Here is a 16,842-nt window from a genome sequence, read left to right on the forward strand (position 1 = left end):
GCTGTGGGACCAGCATCAGTGACTGACTATACCTTAGTAGGGAACACCACTCACTTTCCTTAGTAACACAACATGTGATTTTAAATCTCAGGCAACTACTAGGCTGCTATATATCTTCCTGTCAGATGAGAAATTTGTATTGCTTCTCTTCTTTTTTCCATTTATTTAATTTCAAATGTTGAGTTTTGTGAGTTCTACTCTTTAGCTTTTTTTTTTTTATTGAGTGCTATTAAAAAAATTTGATGCTTGCCTTGGCAACAGCAAATCAGACGTGAACTGCTGGAGTCTCAGTTGAAGGTGGCATCTCTGCAAGATATGTCTTGCCAATTGCTAGTCAATGCTGAAGGCAAGGATTGTCTTGAAGCCAAAGAAAAGGTACATGTCATTGGAAACAGACTGAAGCTCCTCTTGAAAGAGGTTACACGTCATATTAAAGACCTAGAGAAAATTCTAGACATTTCAAGTAGTCAGCTGGTAAGTCACATATTTTTATTCTGTTCTGTTCACTGAGCGTGTTTCCTGCTGTTTTGACTGCCTTTCTCTAATCGTTGCGATTGGCTGCTCTGTTTCTGTGATTTGCAGAGCTTATCAAGATGGAACATGTAATGAATATCATAAAGTGATCTTAAACTTCAGAATGTAAATATCTCTTCTGATATGGGGGGGGGGATTTAACTCAGTATTTTTTTTCTATTTGATGTAGCAATAATTACTGAACTTCTGGGTATGTTTACCCTGCTATTACTGAATCAGTCAACTGGAAAAGTATATGAGATAATTATTCCAGTAGCAGTACTGAAAATTATAGTACATCAGTTGTCACTGGAAAGGAAGTTAATAAACACTCTGTCAAAGAGAGAAAAAAAAAAAACCATAAAATAAATTTTGTAATAGGGTAAGGAGTCCCTTATATGTGCCTCTTAGGCTTTGAGCTGTAGTCCAAATCTTTTCAAGTTACTGTGTATCTCAGGTGTTTAAGAGGGAGTTACACATACCTCTTTGCCAGCAGTGACAGATACAGAGTAAAGATTTCAAGGTTCTCCTTTTGTTCGCTTTTTTTAAAAGGACTTGGATTAGCAGAGTTCTTAAAGCACAAGAACTCAGATCTTCCCTCCTTCTTGAGGATTTCTACCTGTTTAAATAAAATCATGGTAGTACCAAACTCTTCATGTAATTCACAGCCAGTAAAGTGCAACTGGTTTTTCCCCTGTATTGACTTCAGTGGAAAATGTGTCACCTAAACAAAGGAAGTTTTAACTGCTGTTTGCTTTTCTTTTCCTTTAGGGCTGACAGAGAAAACATGTAATGCCTTAGTCTTTTAAAATTTGGTAACAAAATTTAGCTGCTTTATTTTATTTGCCTTGGAAATAACTCTGCTGAAATTTCACTCAGGGTAATTTTTGTAGTTTGCTTACCTGTACAGCTAGTTGCTGTATTTCTGAGCTCCGTTCCTTCTGAACTTTAGGAATTGTCCTCATGGTCTTCCGATGAATTAGACACATCAGGCTCAGTGAGTCCTGTATCTGGAAGAAGCACTCCAAGCAGACAGAGAACGGTAATTTCATGTAGTTTATTTTCTTCCACCTCTTGGGTGGGAGCTATAGGTATCTACAGCAGTTCTAGCCAGCTGGAAGTCACCTCTTCTCACTTGTTAGGAAAGGAAATAGCATAAACCAAAAGCAAAACACAGCTGCTTTCCCCAACCCTGCTGCATATCCCATCCTGCATGAAATCAGAAGTGGTAAATACTATCTGAAACCAGGGCTGTCAGTGTGGTTGGTTTACCATGGTATGGCATGTCGTGTCTCTTGTATTTTGCTCTAGTGATGGCAGCACCCCAAAGTCTGGTCTTGTCTGGTATAATCAGTCCTCCATTTCTGTTTGGCCTTCTCTTCAGAGCTGCTTCATCAAGAATCTCAATAAGTTTTTTGTCATTTCTGACGCAGGTTGCAGATGGTCTTATTGAGACTTTGGATGAATGGCTAAGTAGAGCTGAAGGGCACAAAACATTATTCAAACCAGCTAGTTGTGCAGGACCTAATCAATGGCTATGGTGGCAACTCTGGAGTTGTCCATTTACATCGCTGGCACAAAATTCAAGAAATATAGCAATACATGCCTAGTACTAAACACTTCCATACTCTGAGCCCAAATTGGAACTGCAATTATTTTGTCTTTTTCTGCAATTCTATTTGTTGATTAATTTGCTTTTTTCCTTAGTTCTTAAGACAATCAGATTGGTTTTGTTTTGTTTTGTTTTTCCATTTGCACTTTTTTGTAAAGCTTTTGAGTTCTGTCTTGATAAATTTATGGCTCTTGAAATTGATTTACTTTTTTAATTTTTGTTTACATTCACTAGTTTCCTTTTAGATGCTAGTATGAGAATGTAAAGGAATACTGGCTTTTCCACAGAAAGAGTATAAACCTTAACATTTTATTTCAAAGATAATGCTTTTGTCTTTTAAATTTAAACCTAAATAATTTCTAATAACTTTGATATCACAGATGTAACTGAAGGTTGCCTGACCATTACAGGAAATGGAGAAGTATTTTACTATAAATCTTTGTTAAGAGAGCATGTAGAATTATGATAGGTTTCATCTCAATATTTTAATAAGGATTTGTCTGTCTCTAATTTGTTACTGTTCATGTATGTGACTACTTTCTTTTTTTTTTTTCTCCATAATTCATAATTAAGTTGTATGATTCCTTGGATCTAGTTTTCAAGCTTCTGGGTTCTGCACCCACACAATTTTGAAGACTAAAGTAATGCTGTTTAGACTTTCAGTGCCAAATATGCTGATGCTAAATAAATAAATACTCATACAAAAGAATTACAATCAGAATTATAAACATCTAACTGCATTAAAAAATCCAGCAAATAGCTGTGATCGCAAGAATGCCCCTACAGTTATTTGGCCTTCAAAATCGTGGGGTGGAGAGGAAAAACTTGGCAAAGGAGGGTCTTGGACCTTTTTCCCTTGAGAATATTAATTTTTCTGCATGTGCATTTTTGAAATCTATATATATTTCCATATCAACCTAATGAGATAACATCTATTTCATATTACAAATTATTTGAACTAAATTTCTAGAGACTTTTTTTAAAACCCAGAGCTACTGTTCATAAACATAATGTCTAGACTGTTATTTTTGCGTTTGCTATGTATGGTCCAATAATTTTCATACTCAGCTAAGTGCAAAGAAAAGCCAGTTTCCTTGGTTCATGGGTATTGGTCACTTCATTTTAATTTTTTTTTATGTTTCCTTTGCTGCACTTTTAATTTAATTTCATCAGTAGCTTGTCTTTATTTGCCTGGACTGAACATTCTTCTTTCTTTACCCCCTGTTCATTGCAAACAGCCACGGGGCAAATGTAGTCTCTCACAGCCTGGACCCTCTGTCAGCAGTCCACATAGCAGGTACCTTGTTCTCCTGGTTTCCGCACTCTGTTCTAGAACACCAAGAGGATGATAGAAATTGGCCGTGATTCCTCTCAGTCCCACTGACTCCATCGGGTGGGCAGGACTTACACAAGTGGCAACTTCCCTTTTCCCTTAATCATTTGGCAAAAGGGACTTTCAATTGCTTCAAATTCTTGGTGTAGAGATACAGGCTAATCCTTGGACATCTGCAGCTTTTGGTTCTCCATGAAGTCCCATGTAATCAACATTTATTTTTCATATGCCTGATCAGGGTGAGTGTGCATTTACACTCATGATGTTTAATGATAATTTTATTTTGGTGTGATTTAAGAGGAATGCTAGTAAGTTCATGGCAAACACTGTCTATCATCCTCTTTACCTCTAGATATTAAATTAAGTCAGGTAATAGGCCAATATCATATTCTAGAATTCACAAAACCCACAGATCTGGATGAGACATACTAACACCCTTTTCTTAATTTATTTGGTTTCTTTTTTCTTCCTTTTTTTTTTTTTCTTCCCCCCGAAACGTTTTGTTCAGTTTGTGGGTTTTCAATACGTTAGACTCAAAACTAAAAATCAGAATTTGAGAGTACTGAGACTCGGGATCACTTTCTCTCCCCTCCTCAGACGACTGCAATATAACATGCTAACACTGCCATGGCTCTCCCTGTGCTCGCATCCCTGCATTGCTCCGGGAGCAGCACCTCCCCATCTCTGTCTGACCGGTAGAGAGCAGGCTTGCAGCTACAGCTTCTTGCTTTCCACGGTGTCTCCAGCAACCTGTCATCTCTGCAGCTAACAGTGCTTCTGCATTCTTGTTGTTGTCACTGTGATGTGTGTACCTTTGCTCTTTCACTGATCAGTTTACTGGCTCTACAATTACGAAGTTTTAAAAAAAAAAGCAAATGAGCAAGTCATGTAAAGAGGACGTCTTTTGCTATTTCAATGTCTTGCACACTGCTCAAATAGTCAGAAAGTGTGATTAAGGTACATTTGTTTTACTAAATCTAAAAATAAACTAAATCTCATTTATTCTCTCTGTATCAAAAATAAACTGATTTGTTTTTAAAATAGCTTTTCAAATAGTCAAATATTTTTTGTTGGAAACAAGAAAACACAAAATTAAATATTTTTTTTTTTAAATAAGTCCTATTAGAGTCAAAGAAAGAAACAAACACTAGATTTAATGCAGTGATTGAGCCATAAACAAGCAGACAAAAAAAAATACCTTAAGAGAATTATGTTTCTTCATGAGTGAAATCAAGACTTTATTCTCATTATAAATGAAGTAAGAAGCAAAACTACTTACCATGTATATAATTACATAAACACTTCCTTTAAAAAGTTTGCTTTACATGTGTAGTTAGGGACTGTGAGTAAAGTGGCATAGTTATAAAACCATGTAACAAATGGAACAAGTATCTTTTATTGCTTCTACACGCACTAAGAAGCTGCCTGTTTTTAAGGATTTATTTCCTTTGAAAGAAAAGGAAACCACATAGGAAATAGGGCATATATGTAAACTCCATCTTTCTGTCTGATGGAGAAAGAGAGCTAATTATTCAGCTCCAGCCTGCTATGAAGCTTGGCATTTTGTTTCTCATAGGGAGGAAGAAAAGGGAGGAGAGGGGCTTCACTCTGCAGCCACTAACAGTGAAGAGGAGGGGAGGATGTCTTTGACAGATCAGCATGCTTTTGCACTAGCACCATTGCACTGAAGGAAGACATTGTGTGCGCTTTTCCACTCTCCTGTGTAGTCAAACCACTTCTGCCAGCCTTCTGAGGTTTCTGGTTGTAGGGGTGAGCCCCTGGCTCTAAGAGCAGCTAGCAGTGCTTTGTAGCTTTGAGATCAACCCCTGTTCTAGCAGTGCCATTGTCGCGGCACCTTTCAGATCAAGGTTTTCCAGCACTGTTTATTAACACATCTTGTAGCAGCACAACACAATGTTCAATTTGTCATTCAGACAAGCATGGAATACGAATGAGTCACTGCTGAATAGGAAACTTAATCAAATGCGCAAGCCAGACAGGTTGTGGTTGATGTATAATGTGGATTTAACTGATAATGCGGTACAAGCTGTCACTGTGTTCTTTAATATTTTGACATGCCTCTGATCAGAGTACTTTGTGTTTGATCTTGCACTGGATCAGCAAACCCTGTTGGAGTTTAATATAAAGGAGAAATAAGAAAGGTTTATCACACAAGAAATTGTGAAGGAAAGTTCATCTAAAAAATTAGAGGGGTCATGCTTTGTGTATGAAATGTGTCATATCACTTTGCCTTCTCCATGATCACCACAAAAAGACAGGCATATATAGTGTGATGCTAAGCAAGGTGCAGGGTTAAACTGAACATTACATTGTGGATTTAACTGGAGTCTCACCCAAGCCATACTAGTAATCATGTGCTAGGTGGGAAAGCAAATCCAAGAAGCAGTTCCTCTTTCTTCATCAGTTCAACAGAGCTGTTATAGGTGCACACCTGGATCTTTGCCTGTGAATTTTTTTGAAGTGATTAAAATGTTAAAAGATTAAAATAGTGGTTCAGTTTGCTCAGGGGTGTTTACATTGTCGCTCTTGACCAGCTCTATTCAAGTCTTGGTGCCATAGTGCCAACCTCCATTTCCTGCTCACTCCAAGCCTCCCCAGATGACTAGTGGATCTTTAAAGGTCACTTGCTGTTCCTGGAGCAGACCAAACCACATCACTCTTTGTGCCTTTGCCCACAAAAGGATATTCATGGCTACACAGTGGCTCAAACACAAGGTTTGGGTTTGGCTTGCCATGATTCTTTTCCCAGTTATTTCCCTCACTCTCACTTAGTGCTTGATACTTAAATATCATATACAACTGCTGCTTCTTAAACTTTTTCAATTCACCCACTTTTTTTCTGTGCAAGAAGCCAATCATGTCTGGTATTTGCAAAGACCTTCAGCATCTGTCATCATACAGGTGAAATTTACTATTCTTATATTTTGTGCAATAGTCTTTTAATAAAGATATTAAGTTAAGGCCCATTCTTGATTAACTGCAGTACATAACATCCTACTAGGCCAGCAGTGCCTCATTCAATGTAAGCCTGTTTTCCGCATTCCATTAGTCACTTAGCATTAAATTCACTTTATTTATTTCTATCAGCTTCACTTGAATGATAAATTCCTTTTTGAAAGCTTTCAGATGCTTGCTGCAATACAGATTGGTTACATCAACCATATTTTCCTTGGGAAAAAAAATAGCAATCATCTTTACAAAAAGATTCCCCTCTGAGCTGAAATTAAAGTTCACTTTGACCATCCTATCTATAGCCTGGTAAATTAGCTTCTCCTCTCCTGAAATGCTTAGAGTTCCAGTATCACTGACATTGCAAACTCTCAAAGTAAGGGTAACTATTGCTTGCACTTGGATTAATATATAAAATTTCTTGACATGAGGAAGCCTACTGTTGACCAGGACAGCAGCTGTGCTTCCCTCTTTCATCTACTAAGTAGGAGTTGTGTACTGGAGTGGGTAGCAGATGTTCCCACCCCTTTCCCTCCTCACAGTGTGACAAATGGTGGAGCAGTCAGAAGAGACAGCTAAAGAAGCAAGGTCAAGAACAGAAATTACATTTCTCTGCAAAGTGGCACACAGTACTTCAGCTTTCCCTTCTCCTGCCAGACTAAATAGGTGTTCTGCCCTTAAAAATAGTGAGCTTTTTTTAATTAACAATGTATATTTTTAACCATCTCTCCTTACCAAATCTATTAAGCACTCTAAGCTGACCCATTCCATTTTTCAGCCAATTATGTAGATTGCAGAGGTGTACCTGCCGTAAATACAGGCAGTACACCACTCAAACTCTTTATAACTCCCACTCTGAAGATGTTTTTGTAAAATTTAATTATTTGCTTGTTTAATTGTTGCCATGCAGTATTATTCTTCAATACCTACTTCATTGCAGAAAAAAAAATATTTGCTTTTGAATTGTTTTAATTTTTGAAAGTTTATGTTCCTTTTGAGATCAGCAATGCAAGCTTGCATTACAATTTCTTTTTGTAAAACACAAAGCAATATGATGCTGGTTTGTGCTACTAAAGGCACAGGAAAAAGAAAAGAAAAACCAGGGATTAACTTCTGATTCAGTTTTTTGGAACATCCTTTTCTGACACCCAGAGTTCCTCCAGAGTAGCTCTGGGACAATGAAGAGAATCACAATTTGCTCAATATCAAACACCAGTTAGCAACTGCAGAAATGTGGTCATTTTTTGGTTTGGATTAACAACATTTATACAATGAGAGCCTTGTAAATAGGTAGGCTGTGCAATCAAATGCTTGGAAGGTAATTAAGCACTCCTTGTTCCCTTTGTTCCTGCCTCAGCCCATTAACTTTCTGTCTTGGTATTCTCAGACAGTAGAAGTCCTGATCTAATTGAGCTTTAATATGGAATGCTCTGATGCTGTTTAATGTGCCATGTCCTTTCAATATCTTCTTTATAATACGTGATCCTACATTATGCGATAAGCAACTTTCCACCTGGGCTACAATAGTGTGGATTCAGACAACACAAGATCTGAAGTTTTGATCATCACTGCTTCCTGGAATATTTAGTTCAAGATTGTAATTCAGCATATCTGCATATAATTAGTTTTTATGTATCTGTTGGTCATCTGAACTTTACCAAATGTGCCTAGCCTTGTTGAAGTCCTCATAGTGGAGTGCTATACATATATGAGCAAGAAAATAAAATAATCACAGAAATAGTTATTTTCTGAACATATGGGAGGGGAACCCTTGCGAAGCCTGGCATTGTTTTGAAGATGATATTTTCATTTTTGGATGCTTCCCCATACAGATTCAGACTTATCAGGGAGACAAAATCAAAAGAACAAGGGGAAGTCAAAGAAACAGTAAGGAATCATCACCCTGTACTTCACTGGGGAGCATTTGACTGCAGCCAGTAAGCCTGATTTCCCACATGTCCTTATTAGAATTATCTCTTAAACTCTAGGAAACCACAGATTTTTTGAGGCCTCATGGTGATAGCAACCATGCAAATGTATTATAGCAGCACATCTGAGACAAAATTCATGACCTAATGTCCTAATAGCAGAGTTCTTGAAGCAAGTTACTCGAAGGCTCTGAGTTCTTCCATTTTTGGCTTGTGCTGAAATACAGTATTTTCCCATGCCATTTAACTAGCACACTGAGACCATCAGATTAGTCTTTCCTAGTCACTCTTTTCAGCTCTTGATAGCTTCAGCCAGAAAGAAAAATGTGAAATTTATGTCTTTATCTTTCATTTAAAGTAATAGAATGGATTTTTGAAATGTCCCTTTGGAAGTATTTGTGTTAGATCTCTCCTGCCTCATAGACATGTGATAGGTATGTGCCATTTCAAGTCAGATCCATCAACATAAGGAAGAAAATCACTTGGAAGGTGATGGTGTCAAGTCAGTTGAGCAGATAGATTTTAACTGCTGATTCTGTGCAAGATTCAAAACACAATGTGCTTTGTAGAAAACACATCCCCATTACCTGTATATTGGTGTATTGATTGACAGAAATTGATGTAAGTGAATCTCAGTGCATTTTACTCTCATGGATACCTTATACATAAACAAATGCAGAAACTTCTGCAAATCAAGTGCAACTGGGTATTTTAAACAAGAAGGCCCACCTCTTTAGACAGCATGCATTGAACAAATATGGCAGGTACGGCCCACCTTTTATATTCCCCTTCTCTTAAGCTTAGTGCTTTAAGTGGATGGTCTTCCTCATAAATGATAAAAGGGGCTGAGGGGTCACAAAGCACCTTCTGTTATAATCATTTGGTGTTTTCCTACCCAGTCTAGAAATCCAGGGTCTCTTAAAAGTCATAGGGAAATAGCATGTTCACTGAAAAATACCTCTGCAGTTGTCAATCAGAGTCTGTGCAAATTGTTAATCGGCCTTCACGGGAGGTTGAGTGCCCAAGGGCAACCTTTGCTGCAGTAATGTTTTAGTGTATTCAACTGCCCATCTTCTTTTCTCAGGTCCAAAAGAGGTGGTTCAGGTTCCTCCCCTTCTGAGGCTGGGCCAGTGTGGCGGTGCCCGTCCTTCTTCCTCAGAGTCCTCAGAGCTGCTCTTCCTCTTCAGCTCCTCCTGCTGCTCCTGATCGGGCTGGCGTGCCTGGTGCCAATGACCGAGGAGGATTACAGCTGTGCTATGGCAAACAACTTTGCCCGCTCTTTCCACCCCATGCTAAAATACATGAATGGTCCTCCTCCATTGTGAAGGAGACCTCTGAGACAGCGGGAGACCTTGCTGGAGTGCTGGCTGGCAGCAAGATGGTTTTAAAGGGTGGCAGGGTTCAGCGTGGCAGCTTTACCTGTCTGCTGTTGCCACCACTGTGCCCATCTCTTTCTCTGCTGGCACTCTGCTGGAAGCCCATCAGTGTATCAGTATCAAACTGCACAAAGTATTACCTGAGTAGCATCATTTCAATACTCCTTGCATCCTGGGTACTAAGGAGGATGCAATGGATGTGGGGGAAACCTCTTCTGTACAGCTTTTGGGATCTTTTAGCCACTTTATATCCAGGTCATTGCCCTGTACTATGCATAGCCAAGGACTTGATACTGTAGATCCTTTCCTGTGTGCTGCTCTAAATGACCCATTATCCAGTCTTTGTTAAATACCCTCTCAGTATCTACAGTATACAAAATAACCAATGCTTAAGGAATTTTAGAGCATTTGTAACATACCATTTTAAAGAATCTTGTATGGCGATGTATTATTCCCTGTGGTTTCTGTTTCAGGCATGGTGTTCTAACTTTTGCTTTGGATGCACAAGGTGTAAATCTGAGAAGCACTTTTTTAAGGTTTAAAAAAAAAATGGATGTAATAAATAAGATTGCAGAAGTTTTTATGAGGAAAAAAATGTTGAATGTCAAGTTGAAAAACAAAGAACATATTTATGTATGTACAGTTTGCTAAGCCAAGTTTTGTTTGTATTGATTTCTTTGCATTTATTATAGATACCATAAAATATTTTGTCTACGTGCTTTTTAATGACTACTATGGAAATCTCTAAGTTTAGAGCAAGATATGTATGGTATAAAAAAATAGAAGACATCCATATGCTGCACTTCAAAAAATAATTAAAAAATTCTATAACAATTTAATGGCATTAGGTATATCTTTGAATGACAACATTTGGAAAACGACAACTGGCAGAGTACCTGGGAAAGTATCACATTAAAAGTTGTGCTAATATTGAAAGCAGTACATGTTTTGGATTAATGATTCATCACTTCAGGTTTTTATTTTTTTCCAGCTGCTTCTTGAAGTTCCCTCTCACCTGTGTGGGGTTTTTTTCCCATCTGTGTTTATGTATATGCATTCATGTGCAACCTTTGAAAATTGGGGTTGTACCAATCCACACTGAAGCAGATTTCTTCCTGTGAATATACTGGAAACTTCCTAGTATTCTCCATAGAAGCTCAATACCAAGATAGATATTTATGTTTTACTCGTCATTATTTTAGTGGAGTAGGCCCAAAACATAAGCATAAATAGAAGAAAAAGAGAACAAACTGAAAACTAATTAACTTTCCAGAACTATTGGAAAAACTTGCAGTCTGTTCAGTAGCACTCTGCCCATCTTATCAGTCAGAACTAGACTTTGAAAGAACAGGATTCTTCTCAAGTATGAAAAAAAATACAGAGCATGTCTCTAAGTTACTGTTCTTTAATAAGTTTAGGAAATTTGAAGCCATGAAACACACAATGTGAATTTTTCTTGAGTTATGTGTTTTTGCTTAGAATATATTGGCTTGCATGACAGAAATAAAAAGGCCAGAAAAAAAATGCAAGCACATTAGTTGCTGTTACATAGAATTACTTTTTGGCATGTTGTCTTTAGAGCTGTTATGAGGAGAGGGTAGGGAACCACAAGCTGAACTCCAGCATTTAGAAGAGCCAAAATAAAACTTCCTTTTCAGATAAGTGTAGCATTAACATTTTTGCGAAAAGGATTTTGTATGTTCACAAAATATTTTCAATGTCTGATACACAAGTCTGGACTGACACAAATATGTGTTCTTTTCAAGGCTTAGTTTCCTTCATTGCTATTCAGAAGTTATGCTAGGCTAGATTAGTATTCATAATCACTTAGTAGACAAAGATAAGGAACACACATTTGAGCTACAAGGAAGAGCTGTTACTTGCAAAAGGCCTGCAATATTACATAAAATTGACCCCTTTTCTCTTTTCAGATATTGTTCTCTTTGGTGAGATAATTTAATCAGTGGTAATCAATGCATCTACATGATAATTCATTAGTTTGCTGGATCTTTTAGTCTAGGTCTGTGCATGCTTTAGACATCCTTTCATCAGCCAGTCTCTCAGTCTGCTGGTTAATTTTTTGTTGAAAGGTATTTTTGTTTCCTTTAAAAAAAAATTGTAAAGGAAAGAAAAAGACTCATTTAGGGAGGCATAAAGATCTCAGCCTCATCACATCATCAAGTGTTAGTAGCTCTTTTCAATTCAGTGTATTTTTGCCTGATGGTTACCTGCACAACACACATGCACTGTCTCTCCTCTGCCTTGCTGATCAACTGGTGGACAGTGTCCCCACTATGCTTTGCCTCATCCAGCTCTTTTAAAGATTCTTGTGTTCATTCCTTCAAGTTCTGATCTGTAGACATTGATCTGACTATCAATGTACTGACAGTTGATGCAGAGAACTTTTTCTTGAGCCCAAGGGACCTGCTCACACAAAGCAGTCCTCAAAGTGAACAGAAAAGTCTTTACAATGCCTGTGAATAAGGCGGTAACAGGTGGTGATAGAGGCCCATTAGAAAAATGTCACAGACAGGAAAAATGCCTGTTTGTAAATCCTAAATTTCCCATTCCTTCAAGGACAGGAATGTCAGCCTGTAAGCTGATGTGTCAAGGGAATAGCAGACAATTTGCGTCACCAGGTTAGAGGGTCCCTTTTGAGTGCCACTTTGGAGTTACTGCTTTTGATATTTTAACTGGTCTGGTGCTGATTTTGAGTTGAGACTTAAAGTGGTTTGAGCAGTATGCTCCTACAAAAGGAATTCTAGTCATGAACCAATTCCATTGTAACTTCACAGGTGATTTTGCAGAACTGGATCTTGATCCTAAAAGCTGACACAAAGAAGGCAAAATGTAAATAAGAGGACAGGCTCTTCTCAGGTTCCATCCCAGGAGTGCCAGTAACTCAGAGGTCTAGCTTGAGTTGCAAATCCCCATGAGATATCAACAAAGGCATTTATCACCACAGCATGAACCAGGTTAAATGGGATACCTGTACGGGAATAAAAAACACACTCAGAAAGCTGTCAAGCATTGCAGCCAGTGGCACTAGCCAGTTTGGGAGCCTGGGCATCTTTCTCATCCTGATAATGGGATGCTAAAACTCTCTGAGAAATGCACAACTTACTGTCTGAGACACCCTGTCTCTGGGATAAGCCTGCAACTCAACACTTCTCTTTCTGAAAAACGTCTCTCTTTCTGAAACATCACCTACTTGGGCTCTCCAAACACAAGGGCTGATTCCTGGTGATGCACCTTGAGCCTTGGCTGCAAGGCATGAGGACAGGCAGCAGAGGAGCTGCCAAGCTGGGTCTGTCTTGAAATCATGTGTTCAAGCATAGAGAAAGTAGACTCTGCCTCTTGGGGAGCTCAGGTCATAACTATGTTGTATTTTTTCCTGTTTTCTACTGTAGGTAAATGCAGTAGCTTCTGTAGAGGTGTAGTCATCCCCCCAGCTTGACATACCTTGCAGCTCTGAACTTTGCTTATTGGCTTGTAGTCACCACAGAGCTAGTGAGTGTTCAAAGGTAACTGGTTGCTCTGTGACTCCAGACTGTATTATCAAGGCACTGTGTCATTATGCTTGTATTGATAATAGTGAAAAATAATGAGCACAATTTACCCTGGACTCCCTGCATCTCTTTGTGGAGCTTCATTTGTGGATCATGCTCAGCAAAATCTGAAGGCAGGCTGCAAAGTGATATTTAGAGACAATATTAGGAGTACAAATGATCTCAGCTTGACAGTAGTGTCTCCTTAACTCCTCATAGCTGTGAGAATGATGATACCCATTACCTATGCCCCACCCTGCTCCAGCAGCTTCTTTCTGCAACAGATCAATAGTTCCTCACCACTGGTTTGTCACCCTTTGAGCTTTGTGAACACCTGCAGTATTGCTCTCTCCCTCTTTAGAATATTTTTCTGCATCTGGCTGTTGAACAAGAAAAAAGATGTGCTTGCTTGTGAGCAGTCATTCCTGGCCTTTGGTCTTGTTATTTGTGGTTGAGAGATCTGTTTACAACTGATAGCATCTCTCAACATGCTCATCATCATCATGTGCATCTGAGTGGATGTGTGTCTGTGTGTTCAAAGGTATAACAGACACTGGTTGCTCACAGCCTTCAAACTACAGATGCTATCAAGACTTAGCAACTGTAGGAGGATTCTGAGACATAAGAACAAGCCAAGGGGAAGAAATGTAGATTCTAAAGCAATAGAAACCATTGATCTGCTCTCTTTTTTGGCACTTACATATTTCATTTGGTGTTTAAAGCAATGGAAAGGAAAAAGGCAGAATAGTTAGTTTTGATTTAAGCAGGGTGGTATTGGCAGCAATCAAACACAGATTTCATCTAAAGCAGTATTTGTGTAAATTGAGGGGAGAAACGAGAATGCAGGGAGGGGTCTTTTGGGTTGTGTGTATTTATAGGCACACAGTTCCCCACATAAGGGAATTTTTCTGGGTACTGGCTGAGTGGTTTTAGCCTTGGCAGCATGTTATAAAATGCACTGTAGCCAGCTGAATTCTATTGTTGTTGCCCTGTTTGGCCATAATTAGACCCAGAGGGACATAGGCATGAAACCTGTATTTGCGAGAAATTGTGTTGTGGTAATAATACTAAGAACATTAGAGTGTTCTAATAATGTTCCCCAATAAATTAATTAAATAAATAAATAGATAAATAGGAATTATTAAGAGAATTGGTTTGTCTTCCCAGAAAGAAGTAGATAAAGATCTGTGAAACAAGATAAAAGGAAATGAATAACTGCTAGCTGAAGCACTGAAGATTTGTCATAGACTAAGACCTGGTTAAGTGACAGAAATCTGAATTTTGTTAAACGATTCCTCTAAAAGAATATAGGACCTGAAAGCTGCAACATCTGTTGTTTGGTGCCACATAATATATCATTCCAAAAATTAATTGGTCAAAACTGCTTTGTTTGAGTAAGAATCTATTTAAAGATCTGAGACACAGCAAATGGATTTGATCACAGTGATGTCTGAATAACAGTCGCACATTTCACTTTTTGGAAAGACAGGATGCTTTAGGAAAGTATTGTCCATTTCTTGTATCAAAGGTGTCTTTGGTGAGAGGGGAGAGGTCTAGAGCTAGAGAGCTCTTCTGGTCAGAGATCATGCAGATTTGGATGTAGTTTGCACACAGGTTACTCAGATCAGGCTTTTTTTTTTGTTTTCTGGCATGTTGTAATTCCTGGAAGACTGCTGTTATGGATGTTGTAATTGTGGGTTTTTCCATTCCTTTGTTTTTAAAAAGGATGTTTTAAAAACAGCTGGAATTAAACCTACCAGAGTCCACTTCTTTCTATGCAAGTGCCCACAAGGCTATCCAAGAGGTGGGACATTCGTGGCTATAGTGTTTTCTTTATATACAATTCAGAAATTGTCTGGGAAGCTCTCCTGGCCATAGAGCTGCAGGTTAAAATATATGGTTGAGATTTTTTACTCCTTTGCTTAACTTGAAGCATGGTGGAGGCAGGTATGCAGACTAAGGGGGCAAGGGAAGTACAAGCAAAAAGTCCTGGAAGAAAGCATGATGTCTAGCATTTTGGTTGAGATGGATAGATAGACAGATAGATAGATAGATAGATAGATAGATAGATAGATTAGATAGATTAAATAGAAACAAAGAAGACATTTCTGAGCTGTAGTTTCTTTTTTTGATTTCAGATTTAATGTAAGCAAAAATTAATCCTGTAAGGACAGACTGGAATTCAATCTTTCCAGCTTTCACATGAATGCCTAAACTTTCAAGCTTTAATGTGCCCTGACTCTCACCACAAAATGGACTGCATTTTTTGCTCATCTCTAGGGTAGAACATACTTGTTCATCTTTCCATAGATTACATAAGTTCTGAAGAGGTGAGTGAAAAATAGATTTGCTTCTTGTCAGATTCTTTTTTGTCTTAGAGAGTAGCGTTCAGTCTTTATCTGTAGAGAAGCTAAATACCTTAATCCCAAAATGTTGCAAAATCTGGCTAAAATATGCCTGAAAACGCATCCTTTCCTCACATGCACGTTTTTCATCTGTTTAAAATTGTGACTTTCTGAGGTTGTACACAAGTGTGTAGGAATGGAAGACAGCAGGAGATAAATTCCATATCACCTGTATGCCTGAAGAAATGAAGACATTTAGCAGAATGACACCTAAATACTGCAGCACAAAGTTCTTAAAGGTACATGAGAGCTAGTTAGCCTTGTTCCTGCTGAGATAAGTGCCAAATGTTATTATTTTGATGGTCAATTTTCCTGAAGACTTCATGACCATTTTTACACTTGAGCATCTGTGTCTGCAGGATGCAGTGGTGAATGGTAATAATTGGAGCCTGGCTGGGCATAAGAAAAAACACGTACTCAGTGCCCTTCCATGGGGATTCTTTTTATGTGAGCACTCTGATGAGTGCTGGTTTATATGTTTAGATTTTCCTCTCCTCTTCACTGTGTAGGTGGTGGAGACAAGCAGTGTAATGCAGAGGAAGGAGATGTAAAACATTTCCAGCCATAGAAACAGCTGCTTCATGAGGCTTTTAATGTTGCAGTTTCTGGATAGGAAAAAAAAAATTTTAAATCCATCATTTAATTTTGAGGAATAAGCATGGCCAAAAGGCTTTTAATGAGGGAAGGTGCCCCACTGACTGAGAACACCGAGGCTTTAGCCCATGAAGAAGCTGTTATCATTGCATTATGAGGATTGCCTGAATTAACAGGAAAGAAAAGTTGTCAAATATGTTCTTCAATTATGCCTTAACTATGTCATACCTTTCTAATTAGTTAAATAAAATATGCTGGAACAAGACAGGCATCACTTACATGTCAGCAAAGAGAGAAATGAGGGGTGTGGGGGATGCCAATGCATCCAGCTGTGTGCATCCCCTGGGGGAGCTGCTCTGTAAGGTGTTATGTGTGGTGTGAGGGGAGTGAGGGTGATGGGCTCAGGAGTTTCAGCTGCAAAAGCTCTGCAATTAAATAGAAAGTCATTTCCTTCCTGCATCATTTCTCAAACTTCTTCACCCAACAGACATAAGAAGTTGGAAATGAAGGTGGAGTCCCAGGTGTCTCCTGACTATTGAAATGTGCCCAATGCCTGGCTGTAG

The 16,842-nt window shown here is 38.5% G+C and overlaps 1 protein-coding gene across 11 annotated transcripts in view; it reads left to right on the forward strand.

Annotated features, from left to right (window-relative positions):
* Positions 1-15,032, forward strand: part of SYNE1 (spectrin repeat containing nuclear envelope protein 1) — a 301,154-nt gene extending 286,122 nt beyond the window's left edge. For 10 of the 11 annotated variants that reach the window (XM_033512756.1, XM_033512746.1, XM_033512748.1 and 7 more), the window contains 4 exons: positions 262-474; positions 1,466-1,555; positions 3,364-3,422; positions 9,441-15,032. In XM_033512756.1, the coding sequence (XP_033368647.1) occupies positions 262-474; positions 1,466-1,555; positions 3,364-3,422; positions 9,441-9,681 (603 nt within the window). In that variant the 3' untranslated portion in view covers positions 9,682-15,032. The remainder of the gene's footprint in view (positions 1-261; positions 475-1,465; positions 1,556-3,363; positions 3,423-9,440) is intronic. The other variant, XM_033512754.1, reaches the window with a different exon arrangement.
* The last annotated feature ends 1,810 nt before the right edge of the window (positions 15,033-16,842 follow it).

Source organism: Parus major, chromosome 3, assembly GCF_001522545.3.
Source record: "Parus major isolate Abel chromosome 3, Parus_major1.1, whole genome shotgun sequence".
NCBI classification, from domain to species: domain Eukaryota; kingdom Metazoa; phylum Chordata; class Aves; order Passeriformes; family Paridae; genus Parus; species Parus major.